General features: G+C 39.6%; 1 protein-coding gene across 4 annotated transcripts in view; it reads right to left on the reverse strand.

The window, feature by feature from the left end:
* LOC133550820 (FK506-binding protein 15-like) overlaps positions 1-25,639 on the reverse strand; it is a 57,684-nt gene that overhangs the window by 2,214 nt on the left and 29,831 nt on the right. For 3 of the 4 annotated variants that reach the window (XM_061896897.1, XM_061896888.1, XM_061896880.1), the window contains 12 exons: positions 25,006-25,106; positions 24,816-24,903; positions 22,489-22,598; positions 22,330-22,428; positions 21,924-22,018; positions 20,160-20,262; positions 17,074-17,245; positions 14,695-14,783; positions 11,430-11,573; positions 6,094-6,207; positions 5,928-6,035; positions 1,582-1,934 (listed from right to left, as the gene is read on the reverse strand). In XM_061896897.1, coding sequence (XP_061752881.1) covers positions 1,582-1,934; positions 5,928-6,035; positions 6,094-6,207; positions 11,430-11,573; positions 14,695-14,783; positions 17,074-17,245; positions 20,160-20,262; positions 21,924-22,018; positions 22,330-22,428; positions 22,489-22,598; positions 24,816-24,903; positions 25,006-25,106 — 1,576 coding nt within the window. The remainder of the gene's footprint in view (positions 1-1,581; positions 1,935-5,927; positions 6,036-6,093; positions 6,208-11,429; positions 11,574-14,694; positions 14,784-17,073; positions 17,246-20,159; positions 20,263-21,923; positions 22,019-22,329; positions 22,429-22,488; positions 22,599-24,815; positions 24,904-25,005; positions 25,107-25,639) is intronic. The other variant, XR_009806386.1, reaches the window with a different exon arrangement.

Here is a 25,639-nt window from a genome sequence, read left to right on the forward strand (position 1 = left end):
ACAGAATCATCATGATTATTGTGTGAATGTCCAAGTAGTCACACAATAATCATGATGATTGTGTGAATGTCCAAGTATTGTCCAATCATTCACACAATAGTCATGATTATTGAGTGAATGTCCAAGCATTCACACAATAGTCATGATTATTCTGTAAAGGTCCAAGTATTCACACAATAATCCTGATTATTGTGTGATTGTCCAAGTATTCACACAATAGTCATGATTATTGTGTGACTATTGTGTGAATGTCCAATCATTTACACAATAATCAGGATTATTGAGTGAATGTCCAAGTAATCACAAAATAATCATAAATATTGCGTAAATATCCAAGCATTCAAGCAATAGTCATGGCTATTGTGTGAATGTCCAAGTATTCACACAACAATAATTATGATAAATGTGTGAATGATTGGACAATCACACAATAATCATATCGTGTGAATACTTGGACATTCACACAATAGTCATGATTATTGTGTGAATACTTGGACATTCACACAATAATAATGACTATTGTGTGAATACTTGGACATTCAAACAATAATGTTTGGACATTCACACAATAATTATGACCATTATGGGAATGCATGGACATTCACATAATAATCATATTGTGTGACTGTCCAAGCATACAGTATATGATAATTGTGTGAATGTCCAAGCATTCACACAAAAGTCATGATTATTGTGTGAATGTCCAAGCGTTCACACAATAATCATGATTATTGAGTGAATGTCCAAGTATTCACACAATATGATGATTGTGTGAATGTCCAAGTATTCACACAAGTCATCATGATTATTGTGTGAATGCTTGGACATTCACCCAATAATCATGACTATTGTGTGAATGATTGGATATTCACAGAATAATCATGACTATTGTGTGAATACTTGGACAGTGTGTGAATGTACAATCATTCACACAATAATCATGATTATTGAGTGAATGTCCAAGTATTCACACAATATGATGATTGTGTGAATGTCCAAGTATTCACACAATAGTCATCATGATTATTGTGTGAATGCTTGGACATTCACTCAATAATCATGACTATTGTGTGAATGATTGGATATTCACAGAATAATCATGACTATTGTGTGAATACTTGGACAGTGTGTGGATGTCCAATCATTCACACAATAATCATGATCATTGAGTGAATGTCCAAGTATTCACACAATAATCATGATTATCGTGTAAATATCCAAGTCTTCAAACAGCCATGATTATTGTGTGAATGTCCAAATTATGATGATTGTTTGATTGTCCAAGTATTCACACAATAGTCACCATGATTATTGTGTGAATGCTTGAACATTCACTCAATAATCATGATTAATAGTTTTGCCAAAATCCCCCAAACCTGGTATACATGTTTAAATAACGTTTCCTGCAAATGAACACGGTCTCCCAATATCACACCTCGGCCTCCTAGACCGCTAATAACCGGTAAAGGCCCTGACAACCAAATCATAGGCGGGTGTCTGGTAAGCTTGCCTGTCAACAAAGATGGCCGCCCGACCCGAGACCATGAACGACACAACGGAGAAGCCTAGGTGAGGACCCACCTCTGGTCTTCACCTTGGATGACTTGACCTTCTGGGTGTGGAGGTGGCTTGACAGGAATCTTCAAAGATTCCTGAGAGTCGGACTTCTTCGTTCTTGGCTGTGGTTTCTGCACTTTCTCCTCCACGTCTGCCATTTTGTGCTCCTTGGACTCCGTGGATGAAAGCGACCGTGTTCTTTCTAATTTGGACCCTGGTTCCTTACGCGTGTGGCCATGGTCTTCCTTTGTGTCACCAAGTGTCTCCACCTTTCGGTCTTCCCTCACAAGGACTTTCTCTCCCTTTTCCTGGCCTGACGTCACCTCCTTCTTAGTGCTGGGGCCATCCTTGCCACTGAGCAGAGTCAGTGTCACGTTCTGTCAGGAATCACACAACCCTCATTTTCAAATTATTTACCTTTCTCCACAATTCTTAGTCGACTTCAGCAAACGTTTGGGCAGAATTTTATTAAACAAAAGCAGTTTTCTTTTAAGTAATAAATACATTTATCAGCGCTGTTTGTCTATATTATGGAAAAACTTAGTTCATCATACAACTGGCACCCAATGTATCGATTTTGAATCAAGAATCGATTCTTAATCGAATCCTTCCCCTCAAGAATCAAACAGAATCGAATGGTGTGGCGCCCAAAGATTCACAGTCCTAAGTGTCGTTCGCGTATACACGGTACATGTCTCGAAAACTTTCCGGCAAGAGGTGAAAAGACCTTGAATTTTTTTGAACTCGGAAAAAGGCTAGTTCGATTCTTTAAGGTGAGTGGAAGGTGTTGAAACGGTTCCCATCTTGTGAGAAATGTGGGTGATGTAAATATTTGGAAAATGGCCTATTTTCAATGAGGGAAAGTGTCCCGGAAAACCAGGAATTCTGGGTAATGTGGGATATTTTTGAACAATTTTTTGGGGCAAGCTCACGATTTCCTTTCAAGGAGGGCAGATATTTTTTAAATTTAAAATGTTCCCAAAATTTCACAAGGAAACCTTAGAATGTATAAAGTGTTATAAAATGTATAAAATGGAGTAGAAGAGTTATTGTGATGTAGAGAAATGTCATATTTTGACCAATTTTACCATTTTAAAATAAAATGTTGATGCTTCTCTTAAACATGTCATAAAGGTGTTTGATGTTTTTTGATGATAAATTAAACACAACATCAAACATTATGTCACTACTGGACCCACCTTCCTAAAAAGAATGTTTTTTAAACAACAATTGTCTTTGATGATATGAATTGGTTGGTGTTGTAATTTTCAGAATCGGTTGACGAATGGTGATGTGGTAACAGAATTGAAAAGTGGTATTTCGGAATTCTTGGAATTTTGGGAAAACTGGAAATTTGTACAAAAAAATTAAAAATTAACTTTTGTTGTCCCAACTAAGAGGAATGTTTTGACTGGAATGGTAGTAATTGGTTGAAAAATAAGGACTGCGAAAACTTTCCGGCAAGAGGTGAAAATTCCATGATTTTTTTTTTTTAACTCGGAAAAATGCTAGTTTGATTCTTCAAGGTGATTGGAAGGTGTTGAAAGTTGAACGGTTGCCATCGGGTGAGAAATGTGGGTGTTGTGCATACTTGGAAAATAGCCTGTTTCCAACAGGGAAAAATGTCCCGGAAAACCAGGAATTCCGGGTAATGTTGGATATTTTTGAAAAATTTTTTGGGGTAAGCACACGATTCCCTTTCAAGGAGTGCATACATTTTTTTAAATTTAAAATGTTATCAAAATTTCACAAGGAAACCTTAGAATGTATCCATAAAGTGTTATAAAAGTGTTAAAAATGGAGTGGAAGAGTTATTGTGATGTCGAGAAATGTCATATTTTGACCAATTTTACCATTTTAAAATAAAATGTTGATGCTCCTCTTAAACATGTAATAAAGGTGTTTGATGTTTTTTGATGATAAATTAAACACAACATCAAACATTATGTCACTACTGGACCCACCTTCCTAAAAAGAATGTTTTTTAAACAACAATTGTCTTTGATGATATGAATTGGTTGGTGTTGTAATTTTCAGAATCGGTTGACGAATGGTGATGTGGTAACAGAATTGAAAAGTGGTATTTCGGAATTCTTGGAATTTTGGGAAAACTGGAAATTTGTACAAAAAATTTTAAATTAACTTTTGTTGTCCTGGGGATAGGTTGATTGGCAACACTAAAAAAATTGGCCCTACTGTGTGAATGTGAGTGTGAATGTTGTCTATCTGTGTTGGCCCTGCGATGAGGTGGCGACTTGTCCAGGGTGTACCCCGCCTTCCGCCCGATTGTAGCTGAGATAGGCGCCAGCGCCCCCCGCGACCCCGAAAGGGAATAAGCGGTAGAAAATGGATGGATGGATGGATGTCCCAACTAAGAGGAATGTTTTGACTGGAATGGTAGTAATTGGTTGAAAAATAAGGACTGCGAAAACTTTCCGGCAAGAGGTGAAAATTCCATGATTTTTTTTTTTTAACTCGGAAAAATGCAAGTTTGATTCTTCAAGGTGAGTGGAAGGTGGTGAAAGTGGAAGGGTTCCCACCGGGTGAGAAATGCGGGTGTTGTGCATACTTGGAAAATAGCCTATTTCCAATAGGGAAAAATGTCCCGGAAAACCAGGAATTCCAGGTAATGTGGGATATTTTTGAACAATTTTTTGGGGTAAGCACACGATTCCCTTTCAAGGAGTGCATACATTTTTTTAAATTTAAAATGTTATCAAAATTTCACAAGGAAACCTTAGAATGTATCCATAAAGTGTTAAAAATTGAGTGGAAGAGTTATTGTGATGTCGAGAAATTTCATATTTTGACCAATTTTACCATTTTAAAATAAAATGTTGATGGTCCTCTTAAACATGTAATAAAGGTGTTTAATTGTAGACTCCCTTTTTAGACCAGTTGATCTGCCGTTTCTTTTCTTTTTCTTCTATGTCCCACTAAATTTCATATTTTGACCAATTTTACCATTTTAAAATAAAATGTTGATGCTCCTCTTAAACATGTAATAAAGGTGTTTAATTGTAGACTCCCTTTTTAGACCAGTTGATCTGCCGTTTCTTTTCTTTTTCTTCTATGTCCCACTCTCCCTTGTGGAGGGGGTCCGGTCCGATCCGGTGGCCATGTACTGCTTGCCTGTGTATCGGCTGGGGACATCTCTGCGCTGCTGATCCGCCTCCGCTTGGGATGGTTTCCTGCTGGCTCCGCTGTGAACGGGACTCTCGCTGCTGTGTTGGATCCGCTTTGGACTGGACTCTCGCGACTGTGTTGGATCCATTGTGGATTGAACTTTCACAGTATCATGTTAGACCCGCTCGACATCCATTGCTTTCCTCCTCTCTAAGGTTCTCATAGTCATTATTGTCACCGACGTCCCACTGGGTCATTATTGTCACCGATGTCCCACTGGGTGTGAGTTTTCCTTGCCCTTATGTGGGCCTACCGAGGATGTCGTGGTGGTTTGTGCAGCCCTTTGAGACACTAGTGATTTAGGGCTATATAAGTAAACATTCATTGATTGATTGATTGATGTTTTTTGATGATAAATTAAACACAACATCAAACATTATGTCACTACTGGACCCACCTTCCTAAAAAGAATGTTTTTTAAACAACAATTGTCTTTGATGATATGAATTGGTTGGTGTTGTAATGTTCAGAATCGGTAACAGAATTGAAAAGTGGTATTTCGGAATTCTTGGAATTTTGGGAAAACTGGAAATTTGTACAAAAAAATTTTTTTTAACTCGGAAAAATGCAAGTTTGATTCTTCAAGGGGAGTGGAAGGTGGTGAAAGTGGAAGGGTTCCCACCGGGTGAGAAATGCGGGTGTTGTGCATACTTGGAAAATAGCCTATTTCCAATAGGGAAAAATGTCCCGGAAAACCAGGAATTCCAGGTAATGTGGGATATTTTTGAACAATTTTTTGGGGTAAGCGCACGATTCCCTTTCAAGGAGCGCATACATTTTTTTTAATTTAAAATGTTCTCAAAATTTCACAAGGAAACCTTAGAATGTATCCATAAAGTGTTTTAAAAGTGTATAAAATGGAGTGGAAGAGTAATTGTGATGTAGAGAAATGCCACATTTTGATCAATTTTACCATTTTGAAATAAAATGTTGATGCTCCTCTTAGACACGTAATAAAGGTGTTTGATTTTTTTTGATAGTAAATTAAACACAACATCAAACATGTCACTACTGGACCCACCTTCCTAAAAAAGAATGTTAAAAAAACCATTGTCCAGCTGTTTACTGACATACAGTATAATATTAACGTTTTACTCATTTTTACTGCAAATGAATATATCGGTCATCGGCCTCCATGACTACTAATAACCCATATGGGTCGATCTGATGTGTGTAACTCTCACCTTAATAGTGTTGACAATCACACTGAGCACTGTGTGGCCGGTGTAAGATTGACCAGGTTCAAAGTCACCCCGCAAGGAGTGAAACACTCCGTTCATCACACGTTTCACCTGCAGGTTGACAACAGCTCAGTCAAAAGTGTCACCTGCGCGCTAACGTGTTTACGACCTCTGCTGCTGTGTCCACGGAACTGTGCTGCTCAGGCCCTCTGGTCTCCAGGTGGCGCTCTCGTCTCTCTTGTGTCTCCTTGGCAGCCTCTCTCAGTGTCTCCAGCTCTTTGCACTTCACACGAGAGACACAAGAGGGAGACAGAGACTATGGGAAACATGCAAACGTGTCTACATTCAGGAATAAATGACATGTGCATGCTTTGTATCCATACATAAACACGTGTCACATGCCAGAGCAGACTTATTTCACAGCGGAGAGGAGCTACTCTGGTTCAGCGGCAACTCTTCCACGCACGCACGCACGCACGCACGCACGCACGCACGCACGCACGCACGCACGCACGCACGCACGCACGCACGCACGCACGCACGCACGCACGCACGCACGCACACACACACACACACACACACACACACACACACACACACACACACACACACACACACACACACACACACACACACACACACACACACACACACACACACACACACACACACACAGTCCCCATATCCTAATGTCCTTCTGCTCCTTTCTCCTCCTTTGCCAATGTTAAAGTAAGTGTTTTTTATTTAAAAAAAAAAAAATATTATCATTGTAGCAATTTGATTGTTAACGTTAAGGATTTTTATGATTTCTGATCCTTTGTGAGGGCACCAAAGGGACTTTGTTTGTAAGTGTTGGCAGAGCAGCCCATACAGGACAGTTGAGCTTGTTAATAAAGAGAAAGCCTGATCCATCTAACCCTAACCCAATTTGATTGTTAAAGTTAAGGATGTTTGTGATTTCTGGTCATTTGTGAGGGCACCCAAGGGACTTGTGTCCGTATAAGTGTTGGGAGAGCAGCACATACAGGACAGTTCAGCTTGTTAATAAAGAGAAAGCTCATCCATCCAACCCTAACCCAGTTCAGCGGCAACTCTTCCACGCACGCACGCACGCACGCACGCACGCACGCACGCACGCACGCACGCACGCACGCACGCACGCACGCACGCACGCACGCACGCACGCACGCACGCACGCACGCACGCACGCACGCACGCACGCACACACGCACACACACACACACACACACACACACACACACACACACACACACACACACACACAGTCCCCATATCCCAATGTCCTTCTGCTCCTTTCTCCTCCTTTGCCAATGTTAAAGTAAGTGTTTTTTACTTTAAAAAAAAAAAATATTATCATTGTAGCAATTTGATTGTTAACGTTAAGGATTTTTATGATTTCTGATCCTTTGTGAGGGCACCAAAGGGACTTTGTTTGTAAGTGTTGGCAGAGCAGCCCATACAGGACAGTTGAGCTTGTTAATAAAGAGAAAGCCTGATCCATCTAACCCTAACCCAATTTGATTGTTAAAGTTAAGGATGTTTGTGATTTCTGGTCATTTGTGAGGGCACCCAAGGGACTTGTGTCCGTATAAGTGTTGGGAGAGCAGCACATACAGGACAGTTCAGCTTGTTAATAAAGAGAAAGCTCATCCATCCAACCCTAACCCAATTTTTTTGTTAAAGTTAATAATTTTTGTGATTTATGGCCATTTGTGAAGGCACCCAAAGGACTTGTGTCCGTGTAAGTGATGGCAAAGCAGCACATACAGGACAGTTCAGCTCGTTAATAAAACGAAAGCTCATCCATCTAACCCCAACCCAGTTTGATTGGTAAAGTTAAGGATGTTTGTGATTTCTGGTAATTTGTGAGGGCACCCAAAGGACTTGTGTCCATGTAAGGGTTGCCAGAGCAGCACATACAGGACAGTTCAGCTTGTTAATAAAGAGAAAGCACATCTATCTAACCCTAACCCAATTTTATTGTTAAAGTTAAGGATTTTTGTGATTTATGGTCATTTGTGAGGGCACCCAATGGACTTGTGTCTGTGAAAGTATTGAGAGAGCAGCACATACAGGACAGTTGAGCTTTTTAATAATGATAAAGCTGATCCATCTAACCCTAACCCAATTTTATTGTTAAAGTTAAGGATTTTTGTGATTTATGGTTGTTTGTGAGGGCACCAAAGGGACTTGTGTCCATGTAAGAGTTTGCGGAGCAGCACATACAGGACAGTTTAGCTTATTAATAAAGAACAAAGCTGATGCATCACCTCCTTGTTATGTTAGTTTGATATACAGTGTACAAAGTGTACAAAACTTCACTAAAATAGGGACTTTTGTTGAGTCTGGAGCAATTATTTATATTCACATTGTTGCTTATAGAGAAATTTGCTTCACAATACAAACTTTTCCATTTACGAACCCTGTTCAAGAACCAATTAATATGGTAAATGGAGGTTGCACTGTGTAAAGATTCATATATAGAGTATACATATGTGACTAACAATAATTCACACATAAGATTATACATAACAAAAAATCTTATTTTTATTATTATTGTTCCACCCAAAAACTTTGCCGGCTTTCACAACCCACAGTTTTCATCTAATCGGAACCGTTTGAATATCAAAACTTTCAACTTGACCAGGAATCCTGAGCTCATGAAAAAAAAAAATATCCCAGATTACTCACAAATCCCGGTTTTCAGGGACATTTTGCCTATTGAAAATAGATGGGCCATTTTTCAAACTTGCACAATTCCCACATTTCCCATCCGATTTGATCCATTCCAACATCCACACACTCCACTCACCAAGTAAAAAAAAAAAATCCAGGAATTCCCAGAATTTCCGGTTTTCTAAAGCTCTATTTTCAATTCTTGCTGGAAAGTTTTTACAGTCCACATTTTTCAGCCAATTACAACCATTCCACCATCAAAACATTCCTCTTAGTTGGGACAACAAAAGTTCCATTCTTTTTTTTTGTTGGGAATTCCTGTTTTTCTCAAAATTCCATGAACTCCAAAATAACAATTCTCAATTCAAACTGTTACTATGTCAACGTTTTTCAACTGATTCAAGAAATTCCAACACCAACCCATTCATATCATCGAGGACGATTGTGCTAGTATAAATATTTTTTTAAACTCCTGGTTTTCCCTACATTTCCAGGAAATGGCTATTCAAATGAATGGATATAATCAAAGTTCAAACGCCCAAATTTCTAAAATTTTTGCGCTATTTTTTTACCCGATTCGGAACTTTCAACCATCCACACACACTACTCTGTCTGGATATCAAATGCCAAACATGTTTTCCATTTCTAAAATTCCAGGTTTTCCCGGAAATTCCAGGAAATTTCCATTTTTTGGGCCATTTTTTTACTGGAGTTGGACCTTTCAACTATCCACACACACTACTTTTCCTGGACATCAAAGGGAAAATCTGTTTTCCAGTTTTAAAATTCTCGGTTTTCCCAAAAATTCCAGGAAAATATATATATTTTTGCACCATTTTTTATTGAGTCGGACCTTTCAACCATGCACTCACACTACTCTTCCTGGATATCAAAGGCAAAACATGTTTTCCATTTCTAAAATTCCAGGTTTTCCCAAAATTTCAAAGAAATTTCAACTTTTGGGGCCATTTTTTTCCTTGAGTCGGACATTTCAACCATCCACACACACTACTCTTCCTGGATATCAAAGGCAAAACATGTTTTCCATTTCTAAAAATCCCAGTTTTCCCAGAAATTCCTGGAAATTGAAACATTTTTGCACCATCTTTTACTGGGTTAGTGTTTCAACCATCCACACACACTACTCTTCTTGGATGTGAAAGGCAATACATGCTTTCTATAACCCGAAATTCCCAGTTCTCATGGGATTTTCTCCCCAATAACAATGAATGGGCAATACACAGTAATCCACATTTCCCATTCGATTTGAACCGTTCCAAAATCCACACATTCCACTCACCCTGGACAATCACCACCATTTTCCAATTTAAAAAAATTCCAGGAATTCCCAGAACTTCCGGTTTTCCGACGCTCCTTTTTCACCTCTTGCCTGAATAATTTCACAGTCCACATTTTTCAGACAGTTACAACCATTCCACCATCAAAACATTCTTCTTGGGACAACAAAAGTTCCATTTGTTCTTTTGTAGAAATCCCCGGTTTTCTCGAAATTGTGAAATACTAATTTTCAATTCAAACTGTTACTACGTCAACATTTATCAACAGATTCAACACATTCCAACACCAACCCATTCATATTATCTAGGAAAATTGTGGTAGTATTGATATTTAAATAAAACTCCCGGTTTTGCCAATATTTCCCTGAAATTTCCATTCAAATGAATGGACGTAGTCGAAGTTCTACAACGGCCAAATTTTATCACATTTTTGCGCCACCTTTCAACCATCCACACACACTACTCTTCCTGGATATCAAAGAGAAAACATGTTTTCCATTTGTAAAATTCCCAGTTTTCCTGGAACTTCCAGAAAATTTCAATTTTTGGCGCCGTTTTTTACTGGAGTCGGACCTTTCAACCATCCACACACAGTACTCTTCCTGGATATCAAAGGCAAAACATGTTTTCCATTTCTAAAATTTGCAGTTTTCCCGGAATTTCCAGGAAATTTAAATTTTTTGCGCCGTTTTTTACTGGAGTCGGACCTTTCAACCATCCACACACAGTACTCTTCCTGGATATCAAAGGCAAAACATGTTTTCCATTTCCCCAAAATCTCGGTTTTCCCGGAATTTCTCCCCAATGACAATAATTGGGCAATATACGATCTACTGCATATCCCACATTTCCCATCCAATTTAAACCATTCCAACATCCATAAACTCTCCTCACCCTGGACAATCAAACTATCATTTTCTAATTTCAAAAGGGACCAAGAATTCCCATATCATCGAGGACAATTGTGCTAGTATCAATATTTTTAAAAACTCTCATTTTTCCCGAAATTTTAAGGTAATTTCAATTGTTTTGCAGTATTTTTTTACTTGATTTGGACCTTTCAACCATCCACACACACTACTCTTCCTGGATATCAAAGGCAAAACATTTAGTATGTCCCCAAATTCCTGGTTTTCCTGTAATTTCTCTCCGATAACAATGAATGGGCAATGTATTAACTTCTCCATATCCCACTTTTCCCATCCGATTTAAATCATTCCAACATCCACACACTCCACTCACCCTGGACATTCAAACGTTTAACTTCCGCACATTGGGCATTCCCACGCAGTTTCTACCTGAATTGCAAATCCTAGTTTTAATAATATTTTGGTCATGGGAAATGTGTAATTATGGAAATGAGAGACATGTTTGGCATGTAGAGACAAGACAAGATGATAGTCCTGAATGAGAATCACATTTGTACACAAGAACGGTAGAGAAATATGGAAGTGGTAAACAAGGTATTGTTTTGAATGACATTGTGATGCTTAAAAAAAAAAACGCATACTTTTTGGTGGAGCTCCTGAAGTTTTTGCAGCAGACAATTTCTCTCCTCCTGAAGCTCAGCCATCTCTTTGTGGTGGTGTTCCCTGGCGGAGGTTAGGGCCTGTTCACACTTCACCTTGCACTCTGCCTCCAGCTCTGCTCGCAGCTGACAGGACAAAACAAAAAAAAGTATCAAAAGTATTTTTCCCAATTAAATAGCCAATCCAGTATGTTCTCATGAAAGTTACAGCATTTGAAAAATGTTTGACTTTCTGCTGGGATCGGGGGGAATACATCAACATGGCAATATGTCGCAATACTTTACCCTCAATTCCCAACAATAAGTTGCTACTTTTTTCCTTCGCTTTGAACCCTGCAACTTATAAAATGGTGCGGCGACAGATTTTTAATTTTGCCTCAATTTTCACTCTAAGTGTGAGTGAAGAATGCACTACCTGATAACTCAGAAAGAAAAAGAGATGACAAAAGTATTATCTGCTCACAGATGCTACCTGGTGGTTGTTTGAACAAAATAAAAAGTCATAATTATGAGATAAAAAGTCAAAATGGCGCTCAAAGGTCCAAATAATGAGATATAAAGGCATAATTTTTTAATAAAGAGTCAAAATGATGAGGTAAAAAGTCAAAAACATGACAAACATCATGATTATGATGTAGAAAATCAAAATTATGAGATAAAAAGTAAACGTTTTTGAAAAAGTTAAAATAATTAGATAGAAAGCCACTATTTGATAAAAAGTCAAAATTATTAGGTAAAATGTCAAAAACATGACATAAAAAAATCATGATTATGAGACAAAGTCTAAATTGTGAGATAAAATGTTAATAATAATTAAATAAAAAGCCACAAATATCTAATAAAAAGTCAAAATTGAGATAAAAACTAAAAAACATGACAATCATGATTATGATGTAGAAAAAAATTAGATAAAAGGTCAAAATTATGAGATAAAAAGTAAAAAAAATGACATCAAAATCGTGATTATGATGTACAAAGTTAACATTATGAGATAAAAGGTTAAAATAGATAAAAGGTTGAAATAATGAGATCAAAAGCCATAATTATTTTATAAAAGGTTGAAAGAACGAGATAAAAAGTCATAATTATTTGATAAAAGGTCAAGGTAAAAAGTAAAAAACATAACAAAAATTATGATTGTGGTGTACAAAGTCGAAATTATGAGATAAAAGCAAAAACAATAGATAAAAGGTCAAAATTATGAGATAAAAAGCCATAATTATTTCATAAAAAAATTGAAATTATGAGATAAAAGGTAAAAAAAAGGTTGAAATAATTAGGTAAAAAGCAACAATTATTTTATAAAAAGTTGAAAATATGAGGCAAAATGTCAAACCATCACATAAAAATCATGATAATGAGACAAATAGTCAAATTATGAGATAAAAGGTAAAAAAAAATAGATAGAAGTTCAAAATCACGGTGTAAAAGTCAAAAACATGACAAAAATCATTATTACGATGTACAAAGTCAAAATTATGAGATGAAAGCAAAGAAATTAGATAAAAAGTCAAAATTAAGAGACAAAAAGCAATTATTATTTTAATAAATAAGTTGAAATGATGAGATAAAAGGTAAAAACAAAGTTGAAATAATTAGGAATAAAGCCACAATTATTTGATAAAAAGTTTAAATTATGAGGTAAAAAGTCAAAATTATGACAAACAATCATGATTATGAGACAAAAAATCTAAATTATGAGATACAATGTTTAAATCATCAGATAAAAAGCCACAATTATTTGATAAAAATTCAAAATTATGAGCTAAAAACTCAAAAATATGACAATCACGATTGTGATGTACAAAGTCGAGATACAAACTTCATGTTTACCGACGAGTCTAAAGCTGCTAAACGATTAGAAGTGTTGGACTTTTTACATGTTTTATTACATATGACTTACTAATAATAATAACACTTACTGGTTGGACCATTTTTCCGCTATAGTGTGAGTTTGGGAATAAAAAATGTCAAAATTCCCAAAATAATAACGCATCAAAATCAGTGTTATGAATTATTGACCTGTAAGAGGCTATAAGTATCTCATCTGAAGTATTTTTGTAAATTATGCATATTTTGTGTTTTTTGTCATAAAAATTTGTTTTTTTTTTCACCTTTTTTTAATAAAAAGCGCATAAAACATAAAAAGATAATACAAATAATAAAATTTTTATATATATATGGATAGATCTGAAGCTGTTGAAGAATTTAAAGTTGAAAGTTTCAAAACATTAAAATAAAACTTACGTTTAACACTTTTATGAGTTGGACCGTTTTTCGGCTATAGTGGGATAGTTTTTTGAAAAAAATTGGTCACAGCTGCAAAAATAATAATGCATCAAAATCAGTTACGAATTATTGACCTGTTAGAGGCTGTAATTATCTCATTTAAGTGTTCCACTTTGCAACATGTTTTTGTAAATTATGCACATTTTGTGTTTTTTCTATCATGAAAAAATGTTTTTTTTTTTTTACAAAACAAGCATAAAACAAAAAAAGAATACAAGTATACAACAGCTTTAAATCTATGGATAGATCTGAAGGTTTTGAAGAAATTAAAGTTTTGAAAGTTAAAAAATAATATCTGACTTACATGAAACACTTTTATGAGTTGAACTATTTTTATTCAAAACTGATTATATTTTCTTGTAATATTTACATGCAAGAATGGATGTTCGTGCACAAACATTGCACTTAAAAATACATTTGTTTGTAGTGAAAAATATGATGAGAACATTTTATCGTTATGTTTGTGTTCAATGGCAGTAAACATTCCTGACACTTCCAATACAACTTCATACCTTGAAATTTTGGTATTGTTATATCCTTAATAGCAATACATTTTCATTGTTTTAATATCCATTTATATTCACTTATTTTTGGAACACATTCCTTTGCTCTGTACTGCGACCTTAGGAAAAAACAGGACAGGCTACCAAAGTCCTATTAAAACATTTGAAGCGCCATTTGTAATGTTCCACAATTTCAAAGTTTTAGTGTTGCTTGTTAGCCTCATTTATTCAACAGGCGTCAACCTGCAGTCCACAGGTATCTCTTTTGTGTGACTGCCACCTGCTGGTCACACTTGTCATTACAGCATGTACCAAACAAAATTGCTTCCAAGTCGGTAAGCACAAGCAAAATTAATACACACATTAGGTGCACCGGGTTATAAGGCGCACTGTCCATTTTGAGAAAATGAAAGGATCTCAAGTGCACCTTTTAGTACGAAAAATTGGGTACTCACTGCTTCCAGGTGACCTTTGTCATGGACTTCCTCCTCCCTGCGTCTTTGTTCCTCAGCAGAGACGTGAGCGTGAGAACTTTCTTTCAGCTCTGAAAGCAACGCACAACACGGAGATATTGTCATTCATTCATTCACTTTGCTGTGTGTTGTTGAAATGAGATAAAATGTCACAATCACAAAATAAAAGTTGCAGTCATGGGAAAAAAAAAGTCGAAATTGAGATAAAAAGCCAAAATTATGACAAAGTCAAAAATATGGCACATTTAAAATCATGATCATGAGCTAAAAAGTCCAAATTAAAAGATAAAAGGTCAAAATATGCTGGCACGAAGTGGACACTTGTCCAGTGTCTACCCCGTCTTCCTTGTCCAGGGTCTACACTGCCTTCCTTGTCCCAGGTCTGGTCTACCCCGCCTTCCTTGTCCAGGGTGCATCCTGTCTTCCCTGTCTAGGGTATCCCCGCTTTCCTTGTCCAGTGTGTACCCCGCCTTCCCTTTCTAGGGTCTACCCCACCTTCCTTGTCCAGGGTCTAGCCCGCCTTCTTGTCCAGGGTCTACTCCGCCTTCCCTGTCGAGGGTCTACACCGCCTTCCTTGTCCAGGGTGTACCTCACCTTCCTTGTCCAGGGTGTACCCCGCCTTCCCTGTCTAGGGTCTACCCTGCCTTCCATGCCCAGAGTGTACGCCGCCTTCCTTGTCCAGGGTGTACGACACCTTCCCTGTCTAGGGTCTACCCCACCTTCCAAGCCCAGAGTGTACCCCGCCTTCCTTGTCCAGGTTCTACACCGCCTTCCTTGTCCAGAGTGTACCCGCCTTCCCTACTAGGGTATCCCCGCCTTTCTTGTCCAGGGTCTAACCCGCCTTTCTTGTCCAGGGTCTAGCCCGCCTTCCTTGTCCAGGGTGTACCTTGCCTTCCTTGTCCAGGATATACCCTGCCTTTCTTGTCCAGGCTCTAGCCCGCCTTTCTTGTCCAGGGTGTACCTTGCCTTCCTTGTCCAGGATATACCCCGCCTTCCCTGTCTAGGGTCTACCCCGCCTTCCATGCCCAGAGTGTACGCCGCCGTCCTTGTCCAGGTTTTTCCCTGCCATCCTTGTCCAGAGTGTACTCCGCCTTCCCTGTCTAGTGTATACCCGCCTTCATTATCCAGGGTGTACACCGTCTTTCCTGTTTAGGGTCCACCCCGCCTTCCTTGTCCAGGGTCTACACCGCCTTCTTGTCCAGGGACTACCCAAACTTCCTTGTTCAGGGTCTACACTGCCTTCTTGTCCATGGTCTTCCCCGCTTTCTTTGTCTAGGGTCTACAACGCCTTCTTGTCCAGGGTCTACCCAGTCTTCCTTGTCCAGGGTGTACACCGCCTTCCCTGTTTAGGGTCTACCCCGCTTTCCTTGTCTAGGGTCTACAACGCCTTCTTGTCCAGGGTCTACCCAGTCTTCCTTGTCCAGGGTCTAGCCCGCCTTCCTTGTCCAGGGTGTACCTTGCCTTCCTTGTCCAGGATATACCCCGCCTTTCCTGTCTAGGGTCTACCCCGCCTTCCATGCCCAGAGTGTACGCCGCCGTCCTTGTCCAGGTTTTACCCTGCCATCCTTGTCCAGAGTGTACTCCGCCTTCCCTGTCTAGGGTATCCCCGCCTTCATTATCCAAAGTGTACACCGTCTTCCCTGTTTAGGGTCCACCCCGCCTTCCTTGTCCAGGGTCTACACCGCCTTCTTGTCCAGGGACTACCCAAACTTCCTTGTTCAGGGTCTACACTGCCTTCTTGTCCATGGTCTTCCCCGATTTCCCTGTCTAGGGTCTACCCTGCCTTCCATGCCCAGAGTGTACGCCGCCGTCCTTGTCCAGGTTCTACCCGGCCTTCTTGTCCAGGGTCTACCCAGTCTTCCTTGTCCAGGGTCTAGCCCGCCTTCCTTGTCCAGGGTGTACCTTGCCTTCCTTGTCCAGGATATACCCCGCCTTTCCTGTCTAGGGTCTACCCCGCCTTCCATGCCCAGAGTGTACGCCGCCGTCCTTGTCCAGGTTCTACCCGGCCTTCCTTGTCCAGGGTGTACGCCGCCTTCCCTGTTTAGGGTCTACCCCGCTTTCCTTGTCTAGGGTCTACAACGCCTTCTTGTCCAGGGTCTACCCAGTCTTCCTTGTCCAGGGTGTACACCGCCTTCCCTGTTTAGGTTCTACCCCGCTTTCCTTGTCTAGGGTCTAAAACGCCTGCTTGTCCAGGGTCTACCCCACCTTCCTTGTGGGGTATTCATTGTTTCCAATGAATACATTTAGTAAGATGAAGTGTTGCACATTATTTTCAGGCTTTTGCAGACCTCCTGCTAACTGCGGTTCCTCTGGGGTGAAAAGTGCGGTGAAAAGTGCGGTAAAGAGCGCGACAGCACAAACCTTGCAGTTGTGATTCCAGCCCGCTGATGTGCGAGGTGTGGCTTTCACAGTCCAGCAGCCTCGCGCTCAGTTTAGTCTGCAGCTCCGAGATCTTCTGCTGAGAAGCGGACGCCTCCAGTTGCGTCTGAGAAAGTTGGCCGGTGACGGATTCCAGCTCTTCCCTCAACCGAATCTGACGGACAACAAGAAGACGTATGGTGTGGTTACATACAGACCATGCACTGGGGGCCACAAGACAACAGGTCAACATGAAGCCAAGTGACGACCAAGAGCTGGGAGGGAGTCAAGTACATTTGCTGGCAGGTAAACGCGGACTGCTGAGTACACGGTCATTAATTCATTTGAGTTAGGATCCTACACGCTGCTGGTTGACTTTGAGATTGTCCACAGATGGACGCCATCATGCGCTCCCACTAAAAGAGCTGAGAAAGTCAGTGCACGGAAACAGAGAAACAAACCATTAAAAACATGACCCAACTACAGCCCGGACCGGAGCAGAATCAAAATAATCCATGGAAAGTTTTACAATGTAACTAAAACAATTCTCACTTACTAAACCGCCCCAAGTGTGATATCAGTAGGAGTGTTTTCAACCATATTTGTACGCTCTATCGTAATGTCATAATGTAATAACATTGTTAGCATTAGCTAATATGCTAACACAGTTTTGAGTGTCTTTGTTGGTATTATTAACTTACAATGGCATTCTTTTTGTATTGTTTCAGTACATTTGCCAAAACGTGGAGTTATTGAGTCTGTTTAGCCGATTGGGTCCATGACGATGTCTTCTGTTTTGTTTGATCACCCGTTTTACTGCCATGTCACAGACACAATCAAGGTATGTAAATAAACAATTGCAGAGTTTGTCTGTTTATAAAACTAATTTCACAATGTATATACTGTATCTGCGACTTACAGCCCAGTGCGGCTAATATATTGGGGAAAAAGGGTTCCTAAAATGTAGTGGGTGCGGCTTATATCCTGGTGCACTCTATATGGTCACTACTGCTTCTCTTGTTATATTCTTATTTTACTGTTATACTTTTATTTTCATTGTTGCTTTTTATTTTTAATCTTATTGTAATATTGTTCTATTTTGTTTACATTTATACCCCCATTATTTACTTTTTTAATTTGATCTCAATTCTGTACACATCTGCTGGAATTTTAATTTTCCTGAGGGAACTCTCCTGAAGGAATCAATAAAGTACTAACTAACTAACTATCTATCTATCTATCTATCTATCTATCTATCTATCTATCTATCTATCTATCTATCTAGTCTGGAAAATACAAGAATGTACATAATTAGTAAATGACTTAGTGCTGTTTGTACTACATGCTATTGTATTGGTGTCCAAACAATATTCATCATTTAAGAATGTGTTTTTAATTTGAAAAGGCATGGTGTATGTTAAAAGTGGCCTCATTTTGAGAATTTGAGGGATTGTAGAATTGTTTTATATTTTTGAAAATATTGATTCAATAGTCGGACATAATTTGAATGGGTTGGAGTTTAAATTTTTGGAATCGGTTGAAAAATTTTGATGTAGTACAAGTTTGATTTTAGAATGGGTATTTTCGGAATTCCTGGAATGTCGGGAAAGACTATGAATTTGTACCAAAAGAAAATGGGAGCATTTGTTGTCTCAACTAAGAGGAATGTTTTGAAGGTGGAATGGTCAAAAACGGTTGAAAAATGTGGACTGTGAAAACTTTCCAGGAAGATGAAAAATGGCCCATGCATTTTCAATGGGCTAAATGTCCAGGAAAACCGTGAATTCTGGGGAATCTGGGATATTTTTTTTACATTTCTTTTAGGGGAGCTCACGATTACCGGTTGAGTTGAATGTACAGATACTTTAATGGTTGCGATCGGATAAAACTGGGGGCTGTGGAGCGCAACAAACTTTTGTGGCGGAATAATAATGAATAGTAAATTTTTTGGTTTAGAATCTTGAATGTGAGAATGTTTGGAGATTCACACAATAATAAGAACGACAATAATAATAATAATCATCATCATCATAACAATAAATAGACGATTTTTTTGGTGTAGAATCTTATATGTGAGAATGTTTGGACATTCAAACAATAATGATAATAATAATAACAATAATAATAATAATAAATACATGAGTATTTGGTGTAGAATATTATATGTGTTTGGATAATCACACAATAATAACAATAATAATAATAATAAAATAATTAATACATGATTATTTGGTGTAGAATCTTGTAGGTGAAAATGTTTGGACATTCACACAGTATTAAAAATATTAATAACAAAATAATAATAACTAGATGATTATTCGGTTTGAAATTGTATATGTGAGAATGTTTTGACATTCACACAATAATAATAATAACAATAATAACAAAAATAATAGTGAGTAGAGGAATATTAGGTTTAGAATTGTCTGTGTGAGAATGTTTGGACAGTCACACAATAATAATAATAACGATATTAATAATAATAATAAGTAGATGATTATTTGTTATAAAATTAGATATGTGAGAATGCTTGGACATTCACACTATAATATTAATAATAATAATAAAATAATAATAAATCCTGCGACGAGGTGGCGACTTGTCCAGGGTGTACCCCCCCTCGCCCGAATGTAGCTGAGATAGGCTCCAGCGACCCCCCGCGGCCCCAAAAGGGACAAGGGGAGAAAATGGATGGATGGTTGGATGGATAATAATAAATAGATGATTACTAGTTGTAGAATCTTATATGTGAGAATGCTTAGACATTCAGACAATAATAATAATAATAATAATAATAATAATAATAACAATAATAATAATAATAATAAATAGATGATTATTCGGTATAGAATTGCATATGTGAGGATGCTTGGACATTCGCACAATAATAATAATAAATCGATTATTTTTTGTTGTAGAATCTTATATGTGAGGATGTTTGGACATTCACACACAACAACAATAATAATAATAATAATAACTACATGTGAGAGCGCTTGGACATTCACACAATAGTTGTGTCCATGTGTCACTGATCAAGATGGATGATCAGACATTATGTTATGCATGTGGTGAGACGAAGCACGGACCTTGTCTTGTTCAGCCTGCAGCAGTCTGGTCTGGTTGTGTTCACTGGAGGACTTGAGGGAATCATTGCGCTGTTCCAGAAGCATATTGCTTTGTTCCATAAGCCTACACAAACAAGACTAGTTAAAAGCAGCTCACAGGTCAAATGCCTCCAAGGTAGCACGCAGGATTACCTGCCTGGCTCTTTGAAAGACTCCTTAGAAATTTGGTCCAGCTAGTCCTAAATGCTAAGCACTGTGCTAACCAGAACAAACAGAAGATTTCATGTTGCTCCTGCACAAGCTTTGCTGCTTCCTATGCAGTTTGCAACTGATAGTCAAATCTCTAGTGATGCCGGTTGACATCCACTTGTTGTCTGAATATCACTCAACTAGAATTACTCCTGCTAGCACAGCTGCAGACACAAACATTGTCTGTTGCTTAGATTTCATTGACGTCACATCCCATCCATTAAATACGTGTGGTGGTCAAGCCAGCTCTGTTCTCTATGGGTCTTAAGCATCATTCATTTAGCCTTTCTACAAAAAAAATGCCCTACCTTTGTGTTTTTCAAAATATAAAAGCGATCATGAAAACAATATTCATACTTGCCAACCCTCCCGTATTTTCTGGGAGACTCCCGAAATTCAGCGCAGTTAATTTCGCGCTACAAATATTACTCTCATCTACAATTCATGTCTGCAGTTGTTTTTATGCTGTCAAGTCGATATTTTGTCTCACTATTTAGCAGTAGATGTCCCTGTTGTTCAGCAATGTTTGCTAGCGATATCAAGATTCAGTATATGCTGTTGAGATTTATTCATCTACTTCATTAATACTACGAAGGACAGTTTCTTGATGCTAACAAATATCACCAAAGACTCTATAATGTGGTCATCCGTGTCCAATAAAGCACTTGTCTTTCCTCCACAACAGAAACTAAGCTTTTAGTTTGTTATGAAAATGGATAATAAAAATACAGTGGATTGGACCAACAATCAAATATTTATTACTAGGACATTTAACATGATATTAGTTTATTTGCACAAGCAGGTCTTCTAGTTATATTTAGACATAGCAACCACAAAAGAACACAAAATAATGTATTTTATCTGTTTAGTTCTGAAACGCTACTAATATAGTAGAGAATAAACTAGATTACATCACAGAAAGTTTCTCAAACATATCAAATGTTCAAAAAAACATTTTACAAAGTGATCACTGCAGACACACGCAGTTCGATTTTATTCCACAAGATGATGAATGTGATATGTTTACGAGCCATTTTGTTTTTTCCCTGACTTTATGAACCACTTCTTTCTGGACTCTATGAGAGCTCTTTCCCATCTCTCTAGTTGAACGACTGGAACAGCCAAGAACAGAACAGAAATACAACATTTTCTGATCAAACTCTAAACTCACTCTCACTTGGTTTAATGCTGCTTGACCATTGTGTCAATGAAGTCACCAAGAAGACGTCACATGTGGGCGGTATAGCTCGGTTGGTAGAGCGGCCGTGCCAGCAACTTGAGGGTTGCAGGTTCGAACCCCGCTTGCACCATCCTAGTCACAGCCGTTGTGTCCTTGGGCAAGACACTTTACCCGCCTGCTCCCAGTGCCACCCTCACTGGTTTTAAATGTAACTTAGATATTGGGTTTCACAATGTAAAGCGCTTTTAGTCACTTGAGAAAAGCGCTATATAAATATAATTCACAATTCACTTCACTTCACATGCGACCCTCCTGTTGATGATTAATTACGAGGTAACGACTGGATTGTGACTCACCTTTGACTCTGGTTAATGAGCTCAGTGATCTTGCGGTTTTGGTCCTCAATACGAGAGTTCTTCTCAAACACTTCCTTCTTTAAACATTCATTTTCCTACAAACAGAAGAAATAGAAATGACAGGTGACTTATTTACTTCACTTTTATTCATCTTTTTAGATGACGAGGCAACTGCACGCAAGATATTTTTCTTTGTACAGATGAGTAAAAATCCATAATCAGCTTCTCAATAGTTTTTCAGTTGAAGAACTACAGCATTAGACCGATCGTACTCGTTTGAGTGCACTAATCCGTGGTCAAAGGTGGACCATGGGCTCGGGCACTGTAGCCCAGTCCTAGAATGGCCCGTTGCTAATGGTAACCCATACAATTCATAAGGTGAATCACAAAAATATCTCATGTATACCTGGATGATTCGTTGGATGTTTTGCATGAGCAAGCAGGAATCCATTGATATAGAAGACAGACCCAAGGAGACGGTCCCTTGCCTGTGCAGATCATCTATCTAGGAAACAAGAACATTGCTTGAAATAGAACATACCCCTTTTCGCAAATGGATTTATACCTTTGATGCAAGTTGATCCACTTTGTCTGCTACTTTCCCGACAGATAGACGGATCTCAGTGTTGTTCTGTCGGGCCTCCGTGATCAAGAAAGAGTTCACGTCACCGGTGCCTGCGGAAGACAGTTTTGTCATTTACATGCTGCAACAAATCTTGTCCAGCCACCTGTTTCCTTGCGTCCAGTCAATAAGGCGGCGGTCTCAGTAGATACGATATGGATGATATGGATTCACGAGTCCTTTGGTGAAGAGCCCTCGGTGGACACCACCTGAAGGTTCCATGTCGTTGTCCTGCAGAGATTGGCGCCATCTCTTGGATGCGTCAGTATGACGACTGGTCCGTTCCATCATCAGCGACTGCAAGTCCCTGATTCCAGCTGTCAGCAACCCCAACGCCACAGACCCCTCCATAATATAAATCCAATCCTCCCTATCAGCTTTCCAATCTTCAAAACAGATACAACTCATCTGGGTCCCAGGCCGTTGCAACCTAGCAGGCAAAGACCTATGTGATTTTGGTAGTCTTATCGCCAGACCTGTGTTTACTTCTGTATCTGAGAGTTTCGGCCATAACAGTTGCCTTCCTCAGAGGTTGTCACTTGATGTTGCTGTGGTGTGTCTGGTTGTCTGATTTAAACAGTTTTTGGCGCTGTCTTCCTGCTTGTAGTAGCAGGCTGACAATGCCATCTGCAGTTTGACCTCTTTAGGACTGTGTCCCAGGTGTGGGTGAGTTGGTACGCAGTGCCATCTGCAGTCCGACCTGTTCAGGACTGTGTCTCAGGTGTGTGGAAGCTGGTACGCAGTGCCCTCTACAGTCCGACCTCTTCAGGACCGTGTCCCAGGTGTGGGAAAGTTGGTATGCAGTGCCATCTGTAGTCCGACTTCTTCAGGACTGTGTCCCAGGTGTGAAAAAGTTGGTACACAGCACCATCTGCAGTCCGACCTCTTCAGGACTGTTTTTTGGGTTTGGGAAAGTTCGTACGCAGTACCATCTGCAGTCCCATCTGCAGTCCCACCTCTTCAGGACTGTGTCCCAGGTGTGGGAGAGTTGGTAAACGGTGCCATCTGCAGTCCGGCCTCTTCAGGACTGTGTCCCAGGTGTGGGAAAGTTGTTACACAGTGCCATCTGTAGACCGACCTCTTCAAGACGGTGTCCCAGGTGTGGGAAAGTTGGTACACAGCACCATCTGCAGTCCGACCTCTTCAGGACTGTTTTTTGGGTTTGGGAAAGTTCGTACGCAGTACCATCTGCAGTCCCATCTGCAGTCCCACCTCTTCAGGACTGTGGCCCAGGTGTGGGAGAGTTGGTAAACGGTGCCATCTGCAGTCCGGCCTCTTCAGGACTGTGTCCCAGGTGTGGGAAAGTTGGTACACAGTGCCATCTGCAGACCGACCTCTTCAAGACTGTGTCCCAGGTGTGGGAAAGTTGGTACACAGTCCTGAACAGGTTGGACTGCAGATGACGCTGTCAGCCTGCTACTACAAGCAGGAACACAGTGCCTAAAACTGTTTTAATCAGCTGACCAGACACGTCACAGCAACATCACGTGACAACCTCTTAGGAAGGCAACGGTTGTGGCTGAAACCGTCAGGTATGGAAATAAACACAGGTCTGGCGATAAATAACAAAATAGCATCATTTTTTTAAAGACCTAATGAACCTCTTTGGATTAGGCAACGACCTTGCCGATGAATAAGCCAAACTCCCTCCCCCAAGATGACCACTGATCGATCAACCCACCATGCAATCATCCATAGGAGATGCCTCCCTCTGCCTTCCAAACATCCCCGTCTCATCTCCCAAACCTTCCAAACATCCCCGTCTCATCTCCCAAACCCAAACCTGAAGAGGAATCCTCGTTGTCGAAAAAAGGCCACACTGACCTAATCCGTTTCTGTTACGGTCACCACCCTGTTCTCCGAAGGTGGCGTCATCTGAAGGGGTTAGTGTGAACACACTTGATGAGGAACAAGAATCTGCCGAACACCTCTGGCTATCATCGTCAACTTGGCAACTCCTTTGGTGGACTTCAAAGCCTCCCATAAGCGAGACTAGCGCTTCTGAGGATCATCCTCGGGTGACTAAGGTGACGACAGAACAGAGCAGAACTGCAAATCCTAGGTTTACCCTAGCGTTTCCTCCGGGCTGGGCTTGCCTAGGACACCTCATCAGGTAAGTCTTTGATGGTCAATAACCTGAATTACTCACGTTGTCCACAAGATGGCAGCACACTTGCAGCAATCATAGTGTCAGATACTTGGAGGCAGGCTAAAATGAGCGCGACTCAAGTTAAAAAACACTTGCATACTACTGAACAGAGCCTTCTTACCTATGTGAGGGACAGCTGGTGCCTGGTAAACGTGGCTCAGGGACTGCAGCTGAGTTGCAGGCACAGAGCCTTGTGCGTAAGTGTAGGGCTGGCGGACCACATCAGAAAAAAGAAGCGTCTTTACGTGAGCTCACCGTTTTTTACAGTAAGCTCCAACGACACTGGGTAGGTGTGGGTGGGGGAGTCTCACCTGGAAAGCGCGCATGTTACCTGGCAACACAACCTGCGTGGAAAAGTTGGCGAGGGAAGGTAGCACATTAGCAGGAAGAGAGGGGTATGGATGTGGCAGCACTGCGGAGAAAAAACACAGACATACCAAAGTCACGTGGGTAGGATGAGAAAAAGCGCTCAGGACAGACTATTAACAATAATAAACATACCTGCAACTAAAATAATAAATCCTTATATTTTCCTACACTTGGAAGTATGCACTCATTATTTCAGTTTGTCCCAGGTACGCTGGTTTAGTCTTTTTTTTTTTTTTGCTGTAAATTTTGTTATATCGTTTTTTTTTTTGTAAAGCTCAGACTAAGCCCCCTCAGCAGCCCAGTCTGAGAAAAAACTTCTTTATTACCCTTTTCCCACCTTTTACATCAGTGTTCCTGTTCTGTAACCCTCAACAATGTTTGTCTAATCTTGAGCGGGTTTGTGCTGAAAACAACATCTTGTTGTAGTTGTGCAATGACAGTAAAGATCCATATTTGACCTTTACATTTATTCTCATCTACCAACCTTTTTTTTTAACCATTTTTACAAGATCATTTACTGGCATTATTATCATTGACCAAGTAAAATCTATAACATGTGTGACGGTTCAAACACCT

This window comes from Nerophis ophidion, linkage group LG01, assembly GCF_033978795.1.
Source record: "Nerophis ophidion isolate RoL-2023_Sa linkage group LG01, RoL_Noph_v1.0, whole genome shotgun sequence".
NCBI classification, from domain to species: Eukaryota; Metazoa; Chordata; class Actinopteri; order Syngnathiformes; family Syngnathidae; genus Nerophis; species Nerophis ophidion.